The sequence below is a fragment of the Panthera pardus genome, unplaced genomic scaffold (genome assembly GCF_024362965.1).
Source record: "Panthera pardus isolate Hobbes unplaced genomic scaffold, ASM2436296v1 HiC_scaffold_8, whole genome shotgun sequence".
Lineage (NCBI taxonomy): Eukaryota > Metazoa > Chordata > Mammalia > Carnivora > Felidae > Panthera > Panthera pardus.
The window spans coordinates 19,227,125-19,247,627 of NW_026527013.1; the positions used below are offsets into that span (position 1 = coordinate 19,227,125).

At 57.5% G+C, this 20,503-nt stretch overlaps 1 protein-coding gene across 3 annotated transcripts in view; it reads left to right on the top strand.

The window, feature by feature from the left end:
* Positions 1-20,046, top strand: part of SEMA3F (semaphorin 3F) — a 29,719-nt gene extending 9,673 nt beyond the window's left edge. For 2 of the 3 annotated variants that reach the window (XM_019416892.2, XM_019416893.2), the window contains exons 3-19: positions 8,845-9,005; positions 9,090-9,152; positions 9,269-9,388; positions 10,096-10,188; positions 11,732-11,825; positions 13,609-13,728; positions 13,933-14,072; positions 14,186-14,300; positions 14,464-14,533; positions 14,703-14,847; positions 15,959-16,181; positions 16,785-16,873; positions 17,010-17,051; positions 17,204-17,361; positions 17,552-17,619; positions 17,913-18,046; positions 18,695-20,046. In XM_019416892.2, coding sequence (XP_019272437.2) covers positions 8,845-9,005; positions 9,090-9,152; positions 9,269-9,388; positions 10,096-10,188; positions 11,732-11,825; positions 13,609-13,728; positions 13,933-14,072; positions 14,186-14,300; positions 14,464-14,533; positions 14,703-14,847; positions 15,959-16,181; positions 16,785-16,873; positions 17,010-17,051; positions 17,204-17,361; positions 17,552-17,619; positions 17,913-18,046; positions 18,695-19,105 — 2,246 coding nt within the window. In that variant the 3' untranslated portion in view covers positions 19,106-20,046. The remainder of the gene's footprint in view (positions 1-8,844; positions 9,006-9,089; positions 9,153-9,268; positions 9,389-10,095; positions 10,189-11,731; positions 11,826-13,608; positions 13,729-13,932; positions 14,073-14,185; positions 14,301-14,463; positions 14,534-14,702; positions 14,848-15,958; positions 16,182-16,784; positions 16,874-17,009; positions 17,052-17,203; positions 17,362-17,551; positions 17,620-17,912; positions 18,047-18,694) is intronic. The other variant, XM_019416894.2, reaches the window with a different exon arrangement.
* Positions 20,047-20,503: the final 457 nt, after the last annotated feature.

A 20,503-nucleotide genomic window follows, 5' to 3' on the forward strand; every position in this document is an offset into this window, starting at 1 on the left:
ACCTGGCTCCCCCTGTGTAAGGTGGGGACCGCAGTGGCTCAGTGCAGGCAGCATCCTGAAGGCTTAGGCTGCTTTGCTTGCATCCTGGCCATGGATAGATCTTGAGTAGTGAGCCTCTCTGTGTCCCTGCTGCATTGTCTGTAAAGTGGGGATAAGAATGGTTTTGGCCTCACTGGGAGGCCTCACGTGGGAGGATTAATTTTGTGAATGCAGTTATGGCTCCTGTGAAGGAAGTCTCGGGACTTCCTAACTAGGAGCTATGCTGAGGGTGGCAGAGGGGTGAGGGCTGGTCCTGGGGGAGGCCCAAGGAATTCTGCACTACTTCACCTCTCCCTTGAGATTTCTAACCTTTGGTGAAGGTGACGGTGTTTGGAAAGGACTGCAGAAGGTACCCTGAGCCCTGTTCTGGGAGTGGGGTCAGGCAGAAATAGGATGCCACTGTCATGGGCATCCGGTCAGGCTTCCTGGAGGAGGCTGCATCTCAACAGGGGCAGGGAGACTGTGGGAGGGAAGAGCAGGAAGCAGAGGTGAGGTGTGTGTGCCATAATACCTGGGGGAAGGGCAAGATACTGGATGGAGTCCTGCTCTTGCTGCTTTGACATAGCGTTTGTACTTGTTCCTTGTGGTTTTTAAGCTCTTTGTTCCTCATGGCAAAGGCACCAAATACATATGGTGAGGAAAATCCAATGAGAGAGGTGCACTGGGTAGGGCCATGCCTTGGAGGGAGCTCCCCACACTGAGATAAGCTCCCCACTCTGTTTGGGACCCATGAGCAGCCACAGTGACCCCTCTCTGAGCACTGTTATGGCTCCTACAGCTTGTGTTAGGGGTGACTGGACCCCTTGCTCACTTGGGCATCTGTACCACTGGGCTGAGAGCATGGTTGCCTGGCCTGGCCTGGTACTGTCCTGGGAATTTGAGCCCCGTCTCAAGGGAGCCCTTGGAGTTTTGGAGAAGCAGAGAAGATTCCTGCTGCATTTTTCTTAGAAATAGCAAGAGGGCCTTTGCCAGAGGCCTGGATGCCAGAAGGCTCCGGTCTGAATCCAAAGCTCAGCTCACGTGGGTGCCTGAGCTTGGCAGGCCTGTAGCCACCGCTTCCCACCCTGCCACCGCTCCACCCCTCCCCCACTACTGCTCTCCCCCCTCAACATACCCCAGGCTGTTTAGCAGTCTCAGGGAGAGGGTGGAGGCCTCCTGGGTTCCAGACCCTGACCACTGGTCCTGACCCAGCAACGAATGGGCCTGGGTGGTGGCTGCTGGCCTAGGATCCAGGAGGCTTGCCTGTGGGGGAGGGAGGCCTCAGCTAGGCTGACTTGTGGCGTTCTCACCGGGGCTGCTGGCAAGTACGGGTATCTGCTGCATCTCTGTAAGGCAGGGACAGCCCCAAAGCAACAGGCCCCTCCAGGGACCAGGAAGTCTTTGGGGTGTGAGGCCTCAGCTCCAGATCCCCCTTCCCCCACTCTTCTTCCTTCCTTCCTCCCTCCCCCTCATCCCCCCCCTTGCCTCCACCCCTCCCATCCCCACCCTGACCCCCTCCTTGGCTTCCTACCCGGACGTGCTCTTTCCTCTGAGGTCTCTGCACCCAGCCAAGAGCCATGTTTCTTTCCACTTAGGGCTTGGTGCTGATGCTCTCATTTCCCTCCAAGGGCAGCGTCCACTGCCTGTGTACTTGCCGGTCGGCCAGCATGGTGGGTCCCTTTGGGTCAGACGCTACAACTGGCTGAGGAACAACTAGAACTCAGGGGCCCTGTGGGCTCCTGCAACACCCAGGGGGCCTCTGCCCAGGGCAGCCTGTGCTGTCGCTGTCGCTGTCGTTTGTTTTGTTTAACACCCTCCTGTCCCAGCACCAGGCTTGTGTGGAGAACTCACTGCCTTCCTGGACTGGTGACCAGCTGAGTCCTGTTTGGTCTCCCAATTCTGTCCTGTTGCATCCCCTAAGGCTGACCCTAAGTACACATCTGTCTGTTCAATGCCTCAGTTTCCCCATCTGAATGTTGGGAAGGAGACTGAGACTGTCCGGACATCCTGGGACTCTCTGGGTGGGTGACATGAAGGGCTTGTAGGGACCCCAGGAGTCCAAGGAGGGCAACAGAGATGGGGGCTGGGTGCAGGGTAGGGGGAGGGTCTTGACACCCACTAGCCTGTCAGTCCCATCCTGGCCTGTCCGTCTGGTTGATTTATCGGAATAAATGAGCCATGGAGAGTTTGTTGTCTTTTGCAGTCAGGGAGGAGGTGGCGGGGGAGGGGGGGAAGGAGTGAGGGGTTTCCGGGCTAGGTCTGGAATGTGGGAGGCGGGGTGGACCCCTGAGGCCAGTGGAGCTGGAGGCCTGATCCACTCTCCCCACCTGAGAAATGGATCAGTGCGACCCCTCCCCACAGGGCCAACTGTCTTCCCAACCCCCTTCATGCTTCTTGGGGCACATTCCTGTGTGAGCTGCTTGCCTGGCCCAGGCTGCTGTCTCCTACCCCATGCACAGGGGCTGCCTGGTCCCTGCAGGCCAGCTTTGCCCCTGCACTGTGTCCTTTCCAAACGGGTAGAGCTCTGAGCTCTGCCTGGCTGGTAAATGCCCAAAGGTGTCCTCATAGGCATCTGCACACGCTGTTAAGGGTCCTACATGGACCTACAAGGGTCCTCCTGGCTCTGTCACCACCCCAGACCCAGATGATCAGGTGCCATGGGGGTGGGCAGGGATCACTGGAGCACCTAGGCTAGAGAGCTCCCTACCTGCTGGGACAAAACAGTCAAAAGTTATTGGACATCCTCGTGGGAGAGAGGTGTAGAACCCTGGGTTTCCAGCTGGAGTGTGTGCCAGGGTATGACCCTGCTGCGTCTTCCCTCCTGGCTTTTCCTGGGTCAGGTTGAGCTGTGCCCCCAGCCTGTCCTCTCCTGGGCGGAGTAGGCGGGCACTGGGGCGGAACGGGCGTGGGAATAGCATGGCTGAGCCTGCTGGCCCCAGGCTCCAGCCCTCAGCCCCCAGCCCCCAGCCCCCAGCCCCCAAAATGGGAGGGAAGCCTACAGTGGAGCTTTAGCCCAGCTGGGTGGCTCCAGCTTGGCTCTGGCTTGGTGTTTACTGAAGAGCTGGGATGTTTACAGTAGCCCTTAAGAGGGGCCCCCTAGTTCCAGAGGATTTCCCAACTTGAGGGTCCCACTGGGGCTCTTCAGACTTCACTACCTTCCCACACCCCTGGGGTAGCATTTCAGAGTATAGGGACTGCAGCCATCCCTACCCTCACCAGGACTGGGCCAGTGTCACAGCACCTGTCCCTCTGCCCTCCACCCTGGTCTTGTGTCCCTTTCCCCTGGAGGAGCCGACATTCCCAGGAAGTGGCTGCTCTAGATGGTGAAATACGGTAACTGGGTCCCTAGTTCAGACTTTTAAATTAAATTCAATCAGAGCAGTTATTGAATATAAACACACCGAGTCATTTACATGTTAATTATGTTGAATGGACTACAAGGCCATAATTAGTTGCTAATTGGGTGAGAGCGGCTGTAATTGGTTTTGTTGGCACCGACCTGGCTCACCTGCCTGGGGGGAAGGGGGGGGCGAGTGTGGATGGCTCCTGGGGAGGCCTCTGGGTGTCCAATATGGAAAGCCTGGCTCAGGAATGGATTGGAGGGGACAGATATTAAGGGGTTTTGGGCCAGAGGAACTGGAACCTACCCCCCAGGGAAGAGGCAGCTTAAACCCTAGGTCTGGTTTCTAGGGATTCCAATTCAGAACATTCCCCGGATAGAAAAGGGACTGAGACAGCAAGCCCCTGGATCAGCTGTGACAGTCTCCCCTGTCCAGCTCCATGTGGGACCTGACCCTGAACTAATGGTAAATGCCCAAGAGAGTCCATGGGAGCACAACACAGATGTCACCCTGGTATATATCCCTGCAGATGCTGGGGCCCTGGGTTGGCCTAGCCAGTGTTTAGGTTTTGGCTTTGGGGTATGAATGAGGTGGGTGTGCTAAGCGGGGAGGGGGGGGGGGAGGGAGTGAGGGGGAGGGAAGGTGCATGGAAAGGCTTCAGGGGCTGCCCTGCCCCCAGCTCAGTCTGGCTGGGGCTCCCAGGGTTGTAAGGCTGCGGCCAGGGACTGAGGCCTTCCGGCTGGCCGCTCATTAAAAGAGGATTAGGCTGGGAGCCAGGGGGCCAGCCCAGCCCCCAGGCCTTCCTCTGGGGCCCCTCACAGCTTTGGGGGGGGTCATAAGGGGCTGGGGGCCACCCCTCCCTAGAGCCCCCTGGGGCATCCAGTAGAGACTGTCTAGACCCTGCCACTCCTTCTGCCGCCAGTGCTGACATCTCGTCCACCTCAGTTTCCTTCCTTGGAAGGGCAGGAGGATAAAGCACTGACAGAGACCCTGGCCAGCACCGCCACCTCTCACCCCCAACCTCATTTTTCTTTAGCTCAGGGATTAGGGCTGCTCTGGCCCACATGAGGTCAGAGGTCAGGGCTGGGCTTCAGAGACCCTCTATCACCCCCAGTACTCAAGCACAGCCAGGGGAGGTGACACTGTCAGTCAGGACCTGCTGCTTTGTGAGGCTGTAACCAAGGGGGCGGGGTACCACCTCCACTCCAGGACCCCCTTTTTACAGCAGCCCCTGCCTCACTGACAACAGAGCCTGTGTCCTAGAGACGGGCAGCAGGGGTCGGCAGCAGGGGTCAGGGCCGCCCACTTGGGGTCTTCGGGTGAGGGCTGCACACACACCTCCTTAGTGCTGTCCACACCCACCACATCCTTTAAAGTGAGGCATCAGCTGCTTCCAGCGGGGAGGAAACAGAGACCCCCAAGGCTAAACCCCTATGGACTAAGAATGTTCCTGCCTCTGGACGTTTGCCAGGCCATTCTGGGCCAGGACCTTGAGTGTCTAATGGCCATAGGGAAGTTCTAGAGGCTGGGAACGGCTGCGGAAATGAGGTGTCTGATGCCAGAAAAGGCTCTTCCTTCCCAGTGACGGGAAAAGCCTTCCCGGATGTCACCCCACCCAACCTGTGCCCAGCCTGGGTGAGGGTATGGGGGTGGGGTGCCCTTCCCAGGAGGCATTATCTGGGCACACCATACTCTCTCCCCAAGGTCAAAGCTTATCCAGACTTGAGTTCTGACATCCACAGAACCTTTGATTGTGCCCCAGCCCTCCCTCAGTAGTGCCATGGAGATGGGGGAGAGGTGACACTCCTGCTATCAGAGCTGGGCCTGGGATAAGTGGAGCAGAGGAGAGGACAGGCCTGAGGACATGGCAAGGCCAGGTCAACACCGACCCCCACAACAGATGCCCCCTTGGACCCCCAGTTCCCCTTGGCCCAAGTCTCTGCTCCTTAGTGGGGCTGGGGGCCAGGAGGATCTAGCCCTGCTGATGCTACAGGTGTCAGAGCAGGAAACCCAGGACTACTGGCCCACTTCCTGCTCTGTGCCAGGCTTCTTGGAAGAATGAAGGCCTCCAGCTCCTTTGCCCTATGGCAGGTTAGAGAAGGGGGACAGGATACTAGTTTCACTTCTCACCCTATGTCTTGAGGTGAGCACCACTCTCCTCTGGGCCTCAGTCTTCCTGTCTGGAGTTGGAGTACAGGGCTGTCATGGGGACTCTTGTTTTAATTCTTTCCTACAATCTGACATGAGTGAGATGAGCACTGCAGCCATGGACTGCTATGTCCACAGCCCTATACCCAGTTTACTCCGGGGACCTGGAAAAGTCATCCTTCTCCACCTCAGTTTTCCTTTCTGTAAGCTGGGTTTAGATGGATGATTCAGGGTTTAACTCTGCTCCTGAGTTGAGGGTGGGGTGGAGACAGGCTAGAGTTAGGGGAAGGCTGGGGCTGAGTCAACAGGAAGCCCCTTCCTGCCCCATGGCCTTCTCTGCTCCTCACCCAGCACTAGGAAATGGTATAGCCAGGATGTCCTCCAAGAGATGGTGACATCTGGGAGCCAGCTTGCATGGGGAAAGAACTTGGGACCACATCCCATTCTCCTGTCCCCACCAAGGCAGAGACAGCCCATGAAAGATGGTGGGGGGAAGTCCCAAGAAATACTCTGCTGTCAGCATTTCCCGGAGTTCGAAGCAAGACCCTTACCTTCAGGGATCACCTTGAGTGTCAGTATTAGGAGGGCTCAAGAGATGGTCTAGATAGGAAAATGAGGACAGAGTGCCCTGACTGGGGTCATGAAGCCCACGCCAAAGTCAAAGATTCCTGAACTTTGGTCCCACCCCTTTCTCACCCCACATGGCCTCATGGGGGCTCCCCCTCAAAGTTTCCACAGTGACCAAAACATCATGTCCTGTGACAACAGAGCCATTGACGCCATATCCCATGGCCACAGGGAGGGGTCCTGAGTCACATGCCCTGTTGAGGGAGGGAGAGTTACCTTCAGGCCTTGCCCTCCCAGTGGGTAGTGCTCACCACCAGGACTGGCTTTGCCTGGGCCTGCATCTCCTTTAGCCCCAAGGATCATGGACCTGGGTGGGAATCCTATCCCTATGCTCTTGGTCCTGTCACTTCTCTTCTCTTGCCTTGCTGTGCTCATCTGTAAATCAGATGTTGTCAGCTCAAGGTTTTGCACATAATAGGTGCTTGATGAGTGAATGGGAGGCTCCCTCCAGCCCCACCTCCACCCAGGGGTTAGGGAGCAGGGACTGCAGGTTTAGGAGGAAGGATGTCAGATCATAGGGAGTCTCCTGCTCCCCATGTAGGTCTGCTGAATGAATGGTCTCTCCCCTGCCTTTTTCACAGAAGGGGATGGAGCCTGGAGTGCTGGGGCTCTGAGTTGTGGAGGGTTACTTGGACTTGGGGCTTGGGTACTGGATCACAGAAGGGGGTTCCAAATTACAGAGACCCAAGACTGGGCAGGGATGGAGGGTAGATGTCCTTGGGGCTAGGTATTTGGAGCTTACTCTACCCTAGGTAGGGAAAAGTAGGTACACACTTGAACCCCTGCCTCCCTCTCCTCCATTGGCCCCCAAATGCCCCCTAACCCAGTAGAACGGGTAAGGGTACAACAAAGACCGTGCCCCCAGCCGGGGTATAAATAACCCCTGGCGGGCTGTCCCAGCCTGGGGGGGCTCCGCTGGCAGCCCCACTTCCTCTCTGGCTGCTTCCTGGCCCTGGGGGTGGGGGAGTGTTTACTTTCCTGTTGTCACTATGGCTGGGTGGCCAGGCAGGGGACTCCAAGTGGCCCAACAACAGGTGCAGGACAGGTGCCCAGGCTGCCCTGCCTAGGACTTCAGAGGCACCGCCGGACAGGCGGGTGAAGCCGTAGCCAGGCAGGGATCGGCCCTTTGATCCCTTGGCGTCCCTGCGTCCCAGCGGTTGGCCAAGGTCATCACCTGTATTCTCTCATCGCCACACAGGACCGGGCAGGGCAAGGCCTTTGCTTGCCCCCCCCCCCCAGCCCCTCAGATGTAATTCTGGGTCTGCTGTGGGAGTCCCCTGGCTCCCAGCCCACTTCCCATGCCCATCTCAGCACATCCTGGAGCTCCCATCCGAAGCTGCTCTCAGGCACAGCCCCTCCAGCTCCACTTCAGGGTCCTAGCACACAGCAGGGGTCATGGTCAGCCAGGCCAGTCAGAGACAGCTGCCTGAGTCAAGGTCAACTTTGACTGATGGGATGAGGCCACCTGCTGGTCCCATCTTCGGATGGCATCTAGGGCCTCGGATCTCAGCTGTTCTCCCTTTCCAGAACTCCCCCTTGATTGCCTCACCTAGGAAATGGGTTACCAGCTGTGATGTGGGAAGATGGTATATGTATGATCGCCTTCATGAGTGCCTCATCTGGTGCAGGACATGTGTGTGCACACGTGTGTGCCTGGGCCACGTGCACACATGCATGTGCTCTTCTATGTGCCGCCATCTCAAGCCTCCTGTGCTGGTGAATATTCGTCACCTTCACTATAATCTTTCCTCTCCTGCTGAGCTAAAAATAGCTGGGGGTGGGTGGAGGAGGGGCTTGACAAGAAGACCCCTTGGCTCTCCCCATCCCAGAGGAAGGTTCCCAAGTTTTCTAGAGTCCTGTGTTTGTCATTGGCCTGTCACTGGCCAAGTTCCTTCCTGTCCTTCATCCCTAGAAATGAGGACTTTCCCCCAGCAGTCTGGGGATGGGAGGGCCAGGGCTGCCAGACTCATGCAGAAGAGAAATGAAGGACTCAACGGGACCCTGCCCCCAGGCTTGGGACACTAGTGCTAGGGGGAGGGCTTCTTTCCCAGGAAAGACTATTCCTGGCTGGTTCAAAGTGGCCTGAAAATTCCACCTGCAGCAGCCCAGTGGGATCTGGGGGAAACCCAAGTTCTGTTGGACAGTATAGCTCCAGCAGGGCTTTTCAGTGTCCTGGCTAACCAGCTTCAGACAAGGTGGGGACCATAGTGTGTGTCAGCTTGGCCTTCTGTCTGGTGGGTAGCTGGGGTGAGGACAGGGCATCCCAATCTGTGCCAGCGTCTGCAGGCTGTCCTGGATGCACCTGCCCCCCACCCCCAACGCCCCAGCTCGTTAACCCTTTTAGGCCCCTGTGGAAAGCAGGCCCCACCCTGAGTGTGGGAGCATTAACCCCCAGCTAAGCAAAGACTCTTTGATGCTATCACGTGCCCTGGTCCACGCCCACTGGCTTTCATTGGGACCCAGAGACTGGCTGGGGCTGCCCATGAGTCAGGGCTTTAGCTCTGGGTGTGGCTCTTTCCCTGGCCTGCCCACCTGTCCCACTTTCTCCTCTCAGCATCTCAGGGACTAGAGAGGGAGCTCAGTAAGCTCTAGAGGGGAAGCTAGGGGTTTAAGACAATTGTGTGGTAGGGGTTCCCCCCCCCCCCGTCAAAGGGGACATGTCTGGCTGGTCCCCAAGGATCCTAACTGCTGCCCTGACCTCCACCCACAGAACTTAAGGCCACAGGCACTGCCCACTTCTTCAACTTCCTGCTCAACACAACCGACTACCGAATCCTGCTCAAAGACGAGGACCATGACCGCATGTACGTGGGCAGCAAAGACTATGTGCTGTCCCTGGACCTCCATGACATCAACCGCGAGCCCCTCATTGTAAGGGCCAGCCCAGGTGCCAGGTTGGGGGGATGAGGAACATGGGGCCCCAGGGCTGCACCCTCTGATCCCTGTCTCTGGCAGATCCACTGGGCGGCTTCCCCACAGCGCATTGAGGAGTGTGTGCTCTCAGGCAAGGATGGCAATGTGAGTGCAGAGAGGTCTACAGGTGGCATGGGGGGGCGTGGGGGCAGGTGACCTCAGGGAGGTAGTGGGGCCAGAAAGGCATCTGGGCACCTCCTTGGCTTTCCCTCTGGCCCCAGGGTGAGTGCGGGAACTTCGTCAGGCTCATCCAGCCCTGGAACCGAACACACCTGTATGTGTGTGGGACCGGCGCCTACAACCCCATGTGCACCTATGTAAACCGTGGCCGCCGTGCCCAGGTAAGCCGTGCCCACCCTGGCCCTGTGCTGCCCCATTAGTGGCCACGTGCCAGGGTTCTGATGGGAGGATGAGCTTGAGCCCCAGCCCTACTACTTTCCAGCCCTGTGACCTTGGGTGAGTGACTTCTTTCACTTCTCAGAGCCTCGGTTTCCTCACCTGAAGATGGGGCTAATAGCTGCCTTTCTCACAGGTCGGTGTGAGGAGGAGGCAGTGAGCTAACGCTCCCAAGGCTCTTAGCACTGTGCCTGGCATGTAGTAAGCGCTCGCTCCATACGTGCAACAGTTCTCCTGGCTGTGCCTGTGGACCGTGCCCCTGCAGCCAAGCCAGAGGGCCTGGCAGGGCCTCGGCATCAGGAGGCTGGACACCTGGGTCAGCTTCTGCCACACGGCCCGGGGGAGAGCTGCCCCTTCCCCAGCTCTGCCCCACCCTGCCCGCTTCTGCCTTTTTCCATTTCCATGTGGGCATGTATGTAAGCTGGTGTGACCTTGTAGGACAATTGTGAGAGTGATTGGACTTAGGGACACGTGTGTGCAGGTGCTCGACAAGCTGTGTGTATGTGTGCACGCACAGGCACATATGTGTACTCTGGGGGTCCGGGTGCTCGCGTGTGTTCCTGGCATGTGTGGTATGAGAGGCTGGCAGCCCGGGCCCGCTCCCCCAGCCCCTGCCACCCCTGGCTCTAACCCCTGTTCCTCATCTTCTCAGGCCACGCCCTGGACCCAGATGCAGGTGGTCAAAGGCCGAGGCAGCAGAGCCACGGATGGTGCCCTCCGCCCGACGCCCACAGCCCCACGCCAGGTGGGACTCATCCCTCCAGGCCCTTGCCGGGCAGCACTGCCTCTGAACTGAACTCACCCTGGGCCTGGCCTTCCAGCCAGGAACCTGCACCCCAGGCCAGTCTCCCCAGTGTCTTCCTTGTACTCTGGGAACCCCATCCCACTCCTTCCCTGGCAGTGCCCTCAGGCTCTGAAGGCATTCCCAGCTGGATTCATGTCAGCCTCAGTGAGCCCCTACAGGCAAGAGATCATGAAGGACCAGGTAGGGAAGACAGCCTGAGGACAGCAGTGCCTCAGCCCTCAACATATGTGTGTAGACGTGCATGAGCATCTGCCAACATACGCTTGGGCACGTGTTGTGCATTCTCAAACTCACACCTTAGGTAGCATCCAGAGTCAGAACGTGCCACATGTATGCAGTCTGCCATATTACTCTCAGGTGTCCATGCCCCATGCCTCCGTGGGTCGTGTGTTGACACAGGTGTCCCACATACTCCCATGCTTGGGATTCTGCTCCCTTGGGGTGGAAGGGACAGAACTGTCTGTCCACTAGTCACAACTCAGGACTGGGCTGGGGGGCCTGGGGCTGGGCAGGGGCGGGCAGGGGGGCAGGGGCTGCCAGTGAATGATAGAGCAAGTGGTCACTTGAGCAGATGTGTCTGTGACGGGGAGTGCTGAAAAGTGGGGCCGTTCAGACTGCACGTGTGCCCAGGGTGTGAACGGTGGGTTCCGTGTGCTGACAGTGATGCGTGCCAAGCTGTGTGTGCAGCCCCATGCGTGCAGAAAGTCATGTGTGCAGAGTGAAACTGGAAGCGGGCCTGTGTACACCTTCCCATCACCATCCCTGCCACCTGCTGCCACCTCCTTCCTGCCTCTGTGCCTCTCTTTTCCCTCCCTTCGTCCCACGAGCTCATCCTGGTCCCAGTGCCTTCAACAACCTTTCTCCTAGCATCTTCAGGGCTGGGCTGGGAGGCATGGGGGGCTTTGTGAATCCCATGTGGTCTGGGCTGGACCCCTCAACTCCTTGCCCACTGTGGAGACATGGGGAACTGGGGGCTCTGCTGAGGGGCAGAGGAAAGGCTATGGCCTATTATTCTGTCCTGAGGACTACAAGTAGGACATAAAGCCTGGGGACACGGTACCCTCAAAGCCTTCTGGCCTGGTGAGACCTGGCAACAAAGGTCAGGACCAAAGGCCTTTGGTCAGTACCTCCTGCCCTGGTCAGGCGGTCAGCCTCATCTTGGCCAAGGACAGGCAGCCACAGCTCAGGTCAAGCCCAAGGGGGCCCTGACCAGAGTCATCCTGAACCAGTTGGCATGGAGGGGCTTCAGCCCCTGATTCCCAGGTCTTATCTGAGACCAGGAAGTAGCTCCCTTGGAACGTGTAGTGTGGCCCTGCCCTGGGAGATCTGGCTGGACAGTTAAAACACAAGGATATCTGGGGAGTGAAGGGGTGGCTTCAGGGTGTCCCTCGGGGCCTGCTCTCACCCTGGGAGCCTGATGACCCTTGCCCTCCCCAGCTGTGGGACCAGCTTGGACGATGCTGAGCTCCCCTCTGCCCTGCAGGATTACATCTTCTACCTGGAGCCCGAGAGACTCGAGTCAGGGAAGGGCAAGTGTCCGTACGACCCCAAGCTGGACACGGCCTCAGCCCTCATCAGTGAGTGCCTCCACCCCACCCTGGTTCTACAGCCTAAGTGCGTGGCCTCTGCCTCTGGAATGGGGGTCATGGCACCAACACTTACCTCAGGGCAGAGACCATGACCATGCCATCCCTGAACCCTCCCATGGGGCCCCACCTGTCAGGGGGAGGGTTATAGACCAGACCCCAGTGTGAGCTGAGGGGTAGAGACTAGTGGTGTGAGCCTCTCTCCAGAGTGGGTACCCCCAGAAGAGGGTACAAGGGGGGGCCAGATCCTACCCTAAAATAGTGTCCATGCAAAGGCCAGAACCCTCCCAGCCACAGGCCACCTAAGAGAGAAGAGAAGCTTGGTCTGTACTGGGAGAGGTATGAGGGGAGTGGTTCCCTATACATTCTTGGTTTGTCGGGGAGGCTGGGAGAGCCCCACAAGGAAGCACGGATGGAGAGTCGTGGCCCTCTGACCAGCGGGGGGGGGGGGGGGGGGGCAGGTTTGTGTCGGGTCTGGCCCAGGAGAGTTGGGAGAGTGTTCTCTGAGGAGGGGTCCTGCCTGGGACCTCATGAGTAGCTGCTGCTCCTACCGCCAGGTTGGGTGAGCCCACCAGGCCCCTGGTCCCTGTACTCTGCCTGTTTTCTGGCAGCCCGACCCAGTCTGCCTCTCAGAGCAACTGCTGAGCACTGTGCCACCTCCAAGCTTGGGAAGGGTCTTGGGGTGGGGGTGGGAGTCATTATCCTCCCCGTCTTGGTGAGTGAAAAGGTCAGCCTGATGGCAGAGCCCTGACCAGGGAGTCTGATGGGGGAAGGCAGGGCCTGCCCTGGGCAAGTCTAGAGCCAGCATGGTTACTAAATCTGCAAATTTTCAGGTATTTTGTGAGCCAGCTCTTACTAAACACAGTTATTACTAAAAATTAAATTCTATAATTTACAAATAAATTACCTTGAAACAAAGGTAAAAATACTCAAAACTCATTACTTCCAAATTATTTTACTACATTTTATCATTATCTTTGTTCTTGAGGTTATTTGCATCTGTTGTATTTGTGGGGTAGAAATACTATATCATAGTGTTGGCAGCTCTCCCCGGCTCCACTGTCAGTGACCCCAAGTTAGTAGCTTGAAATCAGCCATGGTGGGAGTATTTACACTACAGAAATTGGCTCTCACTACTAATCAGAGCCAATTGCTGCTAATCCCAACCCTCGCAGAGCCAGGTTTTTTGTTTTTTGTTTTTAATGTTTATTTATTTTGGAGGCACTTGGGTGGCTCAGCTGGTTAAGCGTCCAACTTTGGCTCAAGTCATGATCTCGTGGTTCATGAGTTCAAGACCCACGTTGGGCTCCCTGCTATCAGTGCAGAACCTGCTTTGGATCCTCTGTCTCCCTTTCTCTGCCACTTCCCAGCTCGTACTCTCTCTCTCTCTCTCAAAAATAAATAAACATTTTTTAAAATAAATAAATAAATGTATGTATGTTTATTTATTTATTTTTTTTTTGAGAGAGAGGGGGACAGAGGACCTGAAGCCAGCTCTGCGCTGACAGCAGTGAGCCTGAAGCAGGGCTCGAACTCACAGTGAGATCATTACCTGAGTTGAAGTTGTATGCTTAATTGCTCAGCCACTCAATTGACTGAGCCATCCAGGCAGTCCTCAGAGCCAGTTGTTAAACATTTACCAGCACCCCGCTGATGAGACAGTCATGCCCAGGGGAGCCTGAGGGGAAGATCGGACCCTGCTCTGAAGGTCATTTGCGCTGTACCCTGGTCCTAACAAAGGGATCCCCTAACTGACCCACCTGCCCGCCCACAGATGAGGAGCTCTATGCTGGTGTGTACATCGACTTCATGGGCACCGATGCAGCCATCTTCCGCACGCTGGGAAAGCAGACGGCCATGCGCACAGATCAGTACAACTCTCGGTGGCTGAATGGTGAGGGCAGCTTACAAGACCCTGGGTGGGCAGCACATCTAGGATGGGGCAAGATCTTCAAGAGGCACTCATGGGGGGTCTGGCCCTGTGACTGCCTGGGATGGGGAAGAGCAGGGGCTGTTCCTGTACTTGTCCTGGGATTCTGTTGGGGAAAGAGGCTTTGTTGGAGGAGCACTTGCCCAGCTGACCACTGCCTACCTACAGACCCTTCATTCATCCACGCTGAGCTCATCCCTGACAGCGCCGAGCGCAACGACGACAAGCTCTACTTCTTCTTCCGCGAGCGATCGGCAGAGGCGCCGCAGAGCCCCGCCGTGTATGCCCGCATTGGGCGCATCTGCTTGGTATGCGCTGGCAGGGCCCCATCTCCCCGCCTCCCAACCCAGTGCCAGCTCCAGCAGCCCTACTCCAGCAGGGGGTGAGAGCTGATCTGACCCTGCTCCCTGTCTGTCCCCAGAATGATGACGGTGGCCATTGCTGCCTGGTCAATAAGTGGAGCACGTTCCTGAAGGCGCGACTGGTGTGCTCTGTGCCTGGCGAGGATGGCATTGAGACTCACTTCGATGAGCTCCGTGAGTAACCAGCAGGCAGGCTGGGTCCTGTGGCTGCTGTGGGAGGGGTGGGGGCTGGATGGGTGGTCAGGGCACCTTTGGTGGGCCCCCTGGGCAGGAGTTGGCAAGGCCCTGGGACTCCTGGCTAATGCACCCTCCCAGTGTCTTCTCCCTCTGCCCACAGAGGATGTGTTTGTCCAGCAGACACAGGATGTGAGGAACCCGGTCATTTATGCTGTCTTTACCTCCTCGGGGTGAGGCTGGGGCCGGGGCTGGCTGTGGCAGGGTGTGGCTGGATTGGGGGATTATATGACTTGTGGAGGACCTCTGCCTGGTGGCAGGCTGTGGGGTGGGGGCAGGCTGGGAAGAGGCCCTGGGCCGAGGGTCTGCCCTGCCCACAGCAGCCGCCTGCCCTGCCCGCAGCTCCGTGTTCCGAGGCTCTGCTGTGTGTGTCTACTCCATGGCTGATATCCGCATGGTCTTCAACGGGCCCTTTGCCCACAAAGAGGGCCCCAACTACCAGTGGATGCCATTCTCAGGGAAGATGCCCTACCCACGGCCTGGCACGGTGAGGACCCCAGTCATTCCACCTTTCCCTTTTCTATGAGGCCTGCTTTGGGTTAGCCCCTTTGTAGACATGGGCCCCACTATCATGGAGCTCCTGGCCAGGTGGGGGAGGCAGAGCATACAAACAAATCAATCTACCATGTATCCATTCAAATAAAGCTGACATTTAAAACAAAACAAAACAGGCGCCTGGCTGGCTCAGTTAGTAGAGCATGCAACTCTTAATTTTGAGGTCATGAGTTTGAGCCTCATGTTGGGCATAGAGCTTACTTAAAAAAATAAATAAAATGAAACGAAATACCACTTACACAGTGTCAGGCTGTGAAGAACCCAGCCAGGACCCTGAAACAAAGATGACAGCCGGGTGTGGCAGGCTGCTTGGAGGGGGTGCTGTTTGGGAGCCAAGACAAAGCTGGAGGGCAGGCTGGAGTTGGCGTAGGTGACTAATTGTAGCCAGGGAGATGAGGGTGGGCAAGGTCCAGCCTGCAGGGCCTCTGAGGCGGTGGGAGGTGACTCACTTAATCTTGGTGTGATGTGGGCCTCTGCAAGAGTCTAAGCAGGAGAACCGCATGATCTGTTGTGGCTCTGTGTGGGCAGGGCTGGGATGGGGGAGCTGGTCTGAGCAGAGGCCAGGGAATGCTTCCCCCAATGGTGAACTTGGAGGCCAGAAGGATGGGCTGGAGTTGAGCAGGGGTGCAGAGCAGGCTGAGGGAAAAGTACCAACGAAGGGCAGAGCATGCGTAGGGTGTTAAAGGAACTGGGAGCTATAGTCCCTTGAGGAGGGGTGGGTGGGGGTGAGGAGCAGACTGGAGGAAGGAGACAGCAGGGTGGGGAGTGAAGACGTGGAAAAGGAGTGGTCAGCTCTGCCTAATACCACAAGGTCCTGGTGCATGAGGCCAGGGAGGTGGCTGTGGAATTTGGTTGTGTGGGACCTTGGGACCTCTGCTAGAGCAGGATCTGCAGAGGGGCTGGGTGAGGGGGAAAATCCTGGATGGGACCTCTGAGGAGCAGAGCAGGTGGATGTGATGGGGACAGACAAAGGAGAGGCGTCTCCTGAAGTTAAGGGCTCCAGCAAGCCCCACCCAGGCCTGACGCTCATCACCTGCCTGCAGTGCCCTGGCGGAACCTTCACACCATCCATGAAGTCCACCAAGGACTACCCTGATGAAGTGATCAACTTCATGCGCAGCCACCCGCTCATGTACCAAGCTGTGTATCCTCTGCAGCGGCGGCCCCTGGTCGTCCGCACAGGCGCTCCCTATCGGCTCACCACTGTCGCCGTGGACCAGGTGGATGCAGCCGATGGGCGCTATGAGGTGCTTTTCCTGGGCACAGGTACCCACTGCTGCTCCCGGTCCCTCCCATGCTGGGCCCAGTGGGTGGAGGGTGCTGATCTATGGGGCTGGAACCTACCCTGCTAGGGGTTGCCACAAGCTTGCCAAGGTCAACTCTGCTACCTTCATCCTTTGGAGCCTAGATAACTGAGAAAAGAAACCCCATCACCATCCCCAACCCCCCAGGGGCTGGGAGAGCAGGGAAACTGGGCATCTGGGGACCCGTGAATGGTCAGGAAAGAGGGGACAGGTGGCAGACACCTCTAGGATATGTGGGTCCAGATACTGACATACATGCTCTCGTGTGCACATGCGCAGGTGTGCCCATCACAGTTCCAGTCCCTCAACACGGAAATGCCTCCAGCATCCTATGCTCAGCAGTGCCCAAATTGAGGGTCTGGGGTGGGAGGGGCAGACCCTGGCCGTGACCCCCTCCCCCATTATCTTGGGCCCCTGACATCCAGGGGAACTTCTTCAACCTTGGCACAGAGCTTCTGCTCCACTGCCCTTGGGGGGTTGGGGCCCTGGTGGGGGAAGGGGCTGAGGCTGGTACCCCTTCCCCAGTGTCCTCAGCCCCACTGAGGCCCTGCCCGGCCCGTTCCAGACCGCGGGACAGTGCAGAAGGTCATCGTGTTGCCCAAGGATGACCAGGAGATGGAGGAGCTAATGCTGGAGGAGGTGGAGGTCTTCAAGGTGGGTATGACACCCAGAACTGTTCGTCTCACCCTGGCCCTCCTTGGTATCAGCTTCTGACTTCAGACTTCAGACCTCTAGGTCAGGGCAAGGAGGGCGTCCCCAGGGCCCCAAACTAATCCCTATCTTTTTTCAGGACCCAGCACCTGTTAAGACCATGACCATCTCTTCCAAGAGGGTGAGTTTTGGTGAGGTGGGCTGGGGGTAGGGACAGAGCCTGTTCTCCCTTGGGGTCCTGCCCTTGGCATAGGGATGGGGAAACTGAGGCATGGAACGTGATGGGGGCTGGCTGTGGGAAGGCAACTGACAAGCCCCTCCCCCTGCTCTCAGCAACAACTGTACGTGGCCTCAGCTGTGGGTGTCACACACCTGAGCCTGCACCGCTGCCAGGCATATGGGGCTGCCTGTGCCGACTGCTGCCTCGCCCGGGACCCCTACTGTGCCTGGGATGGCCAGGCCTGTTCCCGCTACACAGCGTCTTCCAAGAGGTGTGGACCCCCAGGCCCTTGGAATTTTAGCCACCGGACCCAGGGCCCTGTCCTGGGGGTTTGGTGGTGGATATATCACCCTAGGGGAGTTTATGGATGGGATTCCTGCCTGGAGTCTTGGGGGTACAGGGGCCTGGGGGGGGTGGCAAACTTGCTTGAGAATACTTGCTGAGGCGCTATCCTCATCTAGGCGGAGCCGCCGGCAGGATGTCCGGCATGGGAACCCCATCAGGCAGTGTCGCGGGTTCAACTCCAACGGTGAGTGTGCTGTGACTCACCACTGGGCACTCCTCACAGTGTAGAACCCTGTGAGGCCCATGGAGCTGCTCCCAGGGAAGGATTCTCACGTGGTCCATGGGCGTAAGGGGGCTTGGGATTTTAGAGATGGGATGTCCCTAGCCACTCCCTCAAGAAGTGGGTGCCTGATAGTGCAGCCCTGTCTTTATACAGGGTGGATGTCCCTGTATATGCCCCTTGGCACCTACCTCTGGCCACCCTACAGTCTGCCCAGAGGCAATGCTGCTTTCATGCAGAGCCCCCTTGTTCCACAGCCAACAAGAATACCGTGGAGTCTGTGCAGTACGGTGTGGCTGGGAGTGCAGCCTTCCTCGAATGCCAGCCTCGCTCGCCCCAGGCCACAGTTAAGTGGCTGTTCCAGCGAGATCCCAGTGACCGGCGCCGTGAGGTGATTTCTTGTACTCCACAGCCCCCACCACAGATGTGGGAGTCCCCTGTGCAGTAGAAATTCCCTGTGGGTGAAATGTGATATAGGAGCCGACCTGGAGCAGCCCCCATTCTAAGAAAGCCCTTCCAAGTTCCCTTCCCTATGTGGGAATCATTCAGGTGAATCTAGTTATATGGAAACTCTGGGATTTCCGCATTATATGGAAACCGCTTAATGCCTATTTACATGAAAATTCCATGTGTGTGCTCCATTGGAGGTATACCTCATTATATGGAAATGTCATGTGGTTGAACTCTAGTATATGGGAATTCTGTGGGGTAGCCCTCATTTTATGGAAATGCCTTCTATGCATCTCTCCTTACGTGGAAATTCTATATGGATACGCCAGTTCCCATTAAAAAGAAATTCTTTGTGATTGCTCCAAAATTCTCTTGTTGTACAGAAATCCCCTTATGATCCTGAAATGGAAATGTGTGTGGATGCCTATTCAGATGTTATGTGGAAAACTACTGTGGGATTTTCTTGGTATATGGAAATTCCACATGAGAGCCCCTCCATGGAATGGGCACAGAAGGGGTCTGCTCTGGGAGCTGGCTAGGCAGCCGAGTGGTCACACAACCCCTGAGCCCCCACTCCCTGCCCCTGCAGATTCGTGCGGAGGACCGCTTCCTGCGCACAGAGCAGGGCTTGCTGCTTCGCGCCCTGCAGCTCAGTGACCGCGGCCTCTACTCCTGCACTGCCACCGAGAACAACTTCAAGCATGTCGTCACACGGGTACAGCTGCACGTCCTGGGTCGGGATGCCGTCCATGCTGCCCTCTTCCCACCGCCAGCTGTGAGCGCCCCACCACTGCCAGGCGCCGGCCCCCCAACACCCCCTTACCAGGAGCTGGCCCAACTGCTGGCCCAGCCGGAAGTGGGCCTCATCCACCAGTACTGCCAGGGCTACTGGCGCCATGTGCCCCCAAGCCCCAGGGAGGCCCCGGGGGCACCCAGGCCTCCTGAACCCCAGGACCAGAAAAAGCCCCGGAACCGCCGTCACCACCCTCCAGACACATGAGGCCAGCTGTCTGAGCCCTGAAATGGGCCAGCCTAGGCCTTGTCCCTTTTAATATAAAAGATATATATATATATATAGATATATATATATATATAAAATATCTATATTCTATACACACCCTGCCCCTGCAAAGACAGTATTTATTGGTGGGTTGTATATAGCCTGCCTCAGCGGCAGCACCGTCCAAAACTTAGACCCATGCTGGTCAGAGACGGCAGGAAACAGAGCCCACTTAACCAGGCCCAGCCAGTTGGCAGGGCCAGGCCAGGACCACACAGTCCCCAGACTCAGCTGGGAGTCTACATGCTCAACAGCCATCGCCGGGATCTACAGGACACAAGGAGGGAGCAAGCTCTACCCGGACAGGGAACAGACTGCACACCTTTGCCAGTGTGTGCTATCAGCCTGTGCCACTGGCATAGACGTGGATTCGAGGACTGCTTTGGAGACTGGGAGCGGGGGTGGGGGGCTCAGATGCACTCAGAGAAGGGAAGAAGGGGCCGACACAGGAGGCCGGCCCCTGCCTGGGAGGGGGCACTCAGTCAAGGCCAGCCCCTTCCCGGGTATTTATTCTCTATTTATTGGGGACAGGAGCAGAGGAGCCCTGCCTGGGTGGGGTGCACTTCCAGCCCCTCCTTCCCTCCCTGCCTGACCACTCTACCTCCTCTTCCCTTTTTCTGGGCCACTGTGACTTGGGGGCTGGGAGAATAGCAGAGGGGCAGGTTCAGGTAGGGTCAAGGGGAGAGGGGGCTATGGTGGAGGCCTGGGGCCTTCAGGGGCTCCCCAGGGCTCCCTTCTGCCCACCACTTCAGATGATGGGTGTAAATAGCTCTGGGGGGCTTCGGGGTAGGTGGGTAGGGGCTCCTGGTGGCCCTCGGCTGCCCAGGCCGCAGCCGCCCTTGCGTTCCATCTTGCTAATAAACACTGGCTCTGGGACTGGACTTTGGCTTTTCTCCTTGGCAGGGGAGGGAGGATGGGGGTTCAGCCCATGCCCAGATCCTGTCCTTCCTGCCCCCCTTTATGTGGTCTGACCATCATTCCCACACCTCTCTTGCAAGCTCAGCTTCCATTCGTTTGTTCACAGGTTTGACTGTTTGTTCAACACTGCTTTCTTACCTGCCTTTGAGGTGGGCTTTGTGCCAGGCTCTAAGGGCTAAGAATTGGCAAGACAAAGCCACAGCCCTCACAGTCTGGCTGCCCCTGCCCTGAGAATTGACAAAATTCCCATCCTTCCTGCTTCCTTCCAGCCAGCTCTCAGCAGAGGGCCTGGCATGAGCAAATGTCCAGAGGTGGTGAAGACCAGGACAGGTGGGGTGCCTCTGGAGAGGAGGAAGTGGGGCCGGGGGCCCTGGGCCAAATTGAATGAGTCAAGACCTGGCCGAGAAAGCTAAGAGCTGG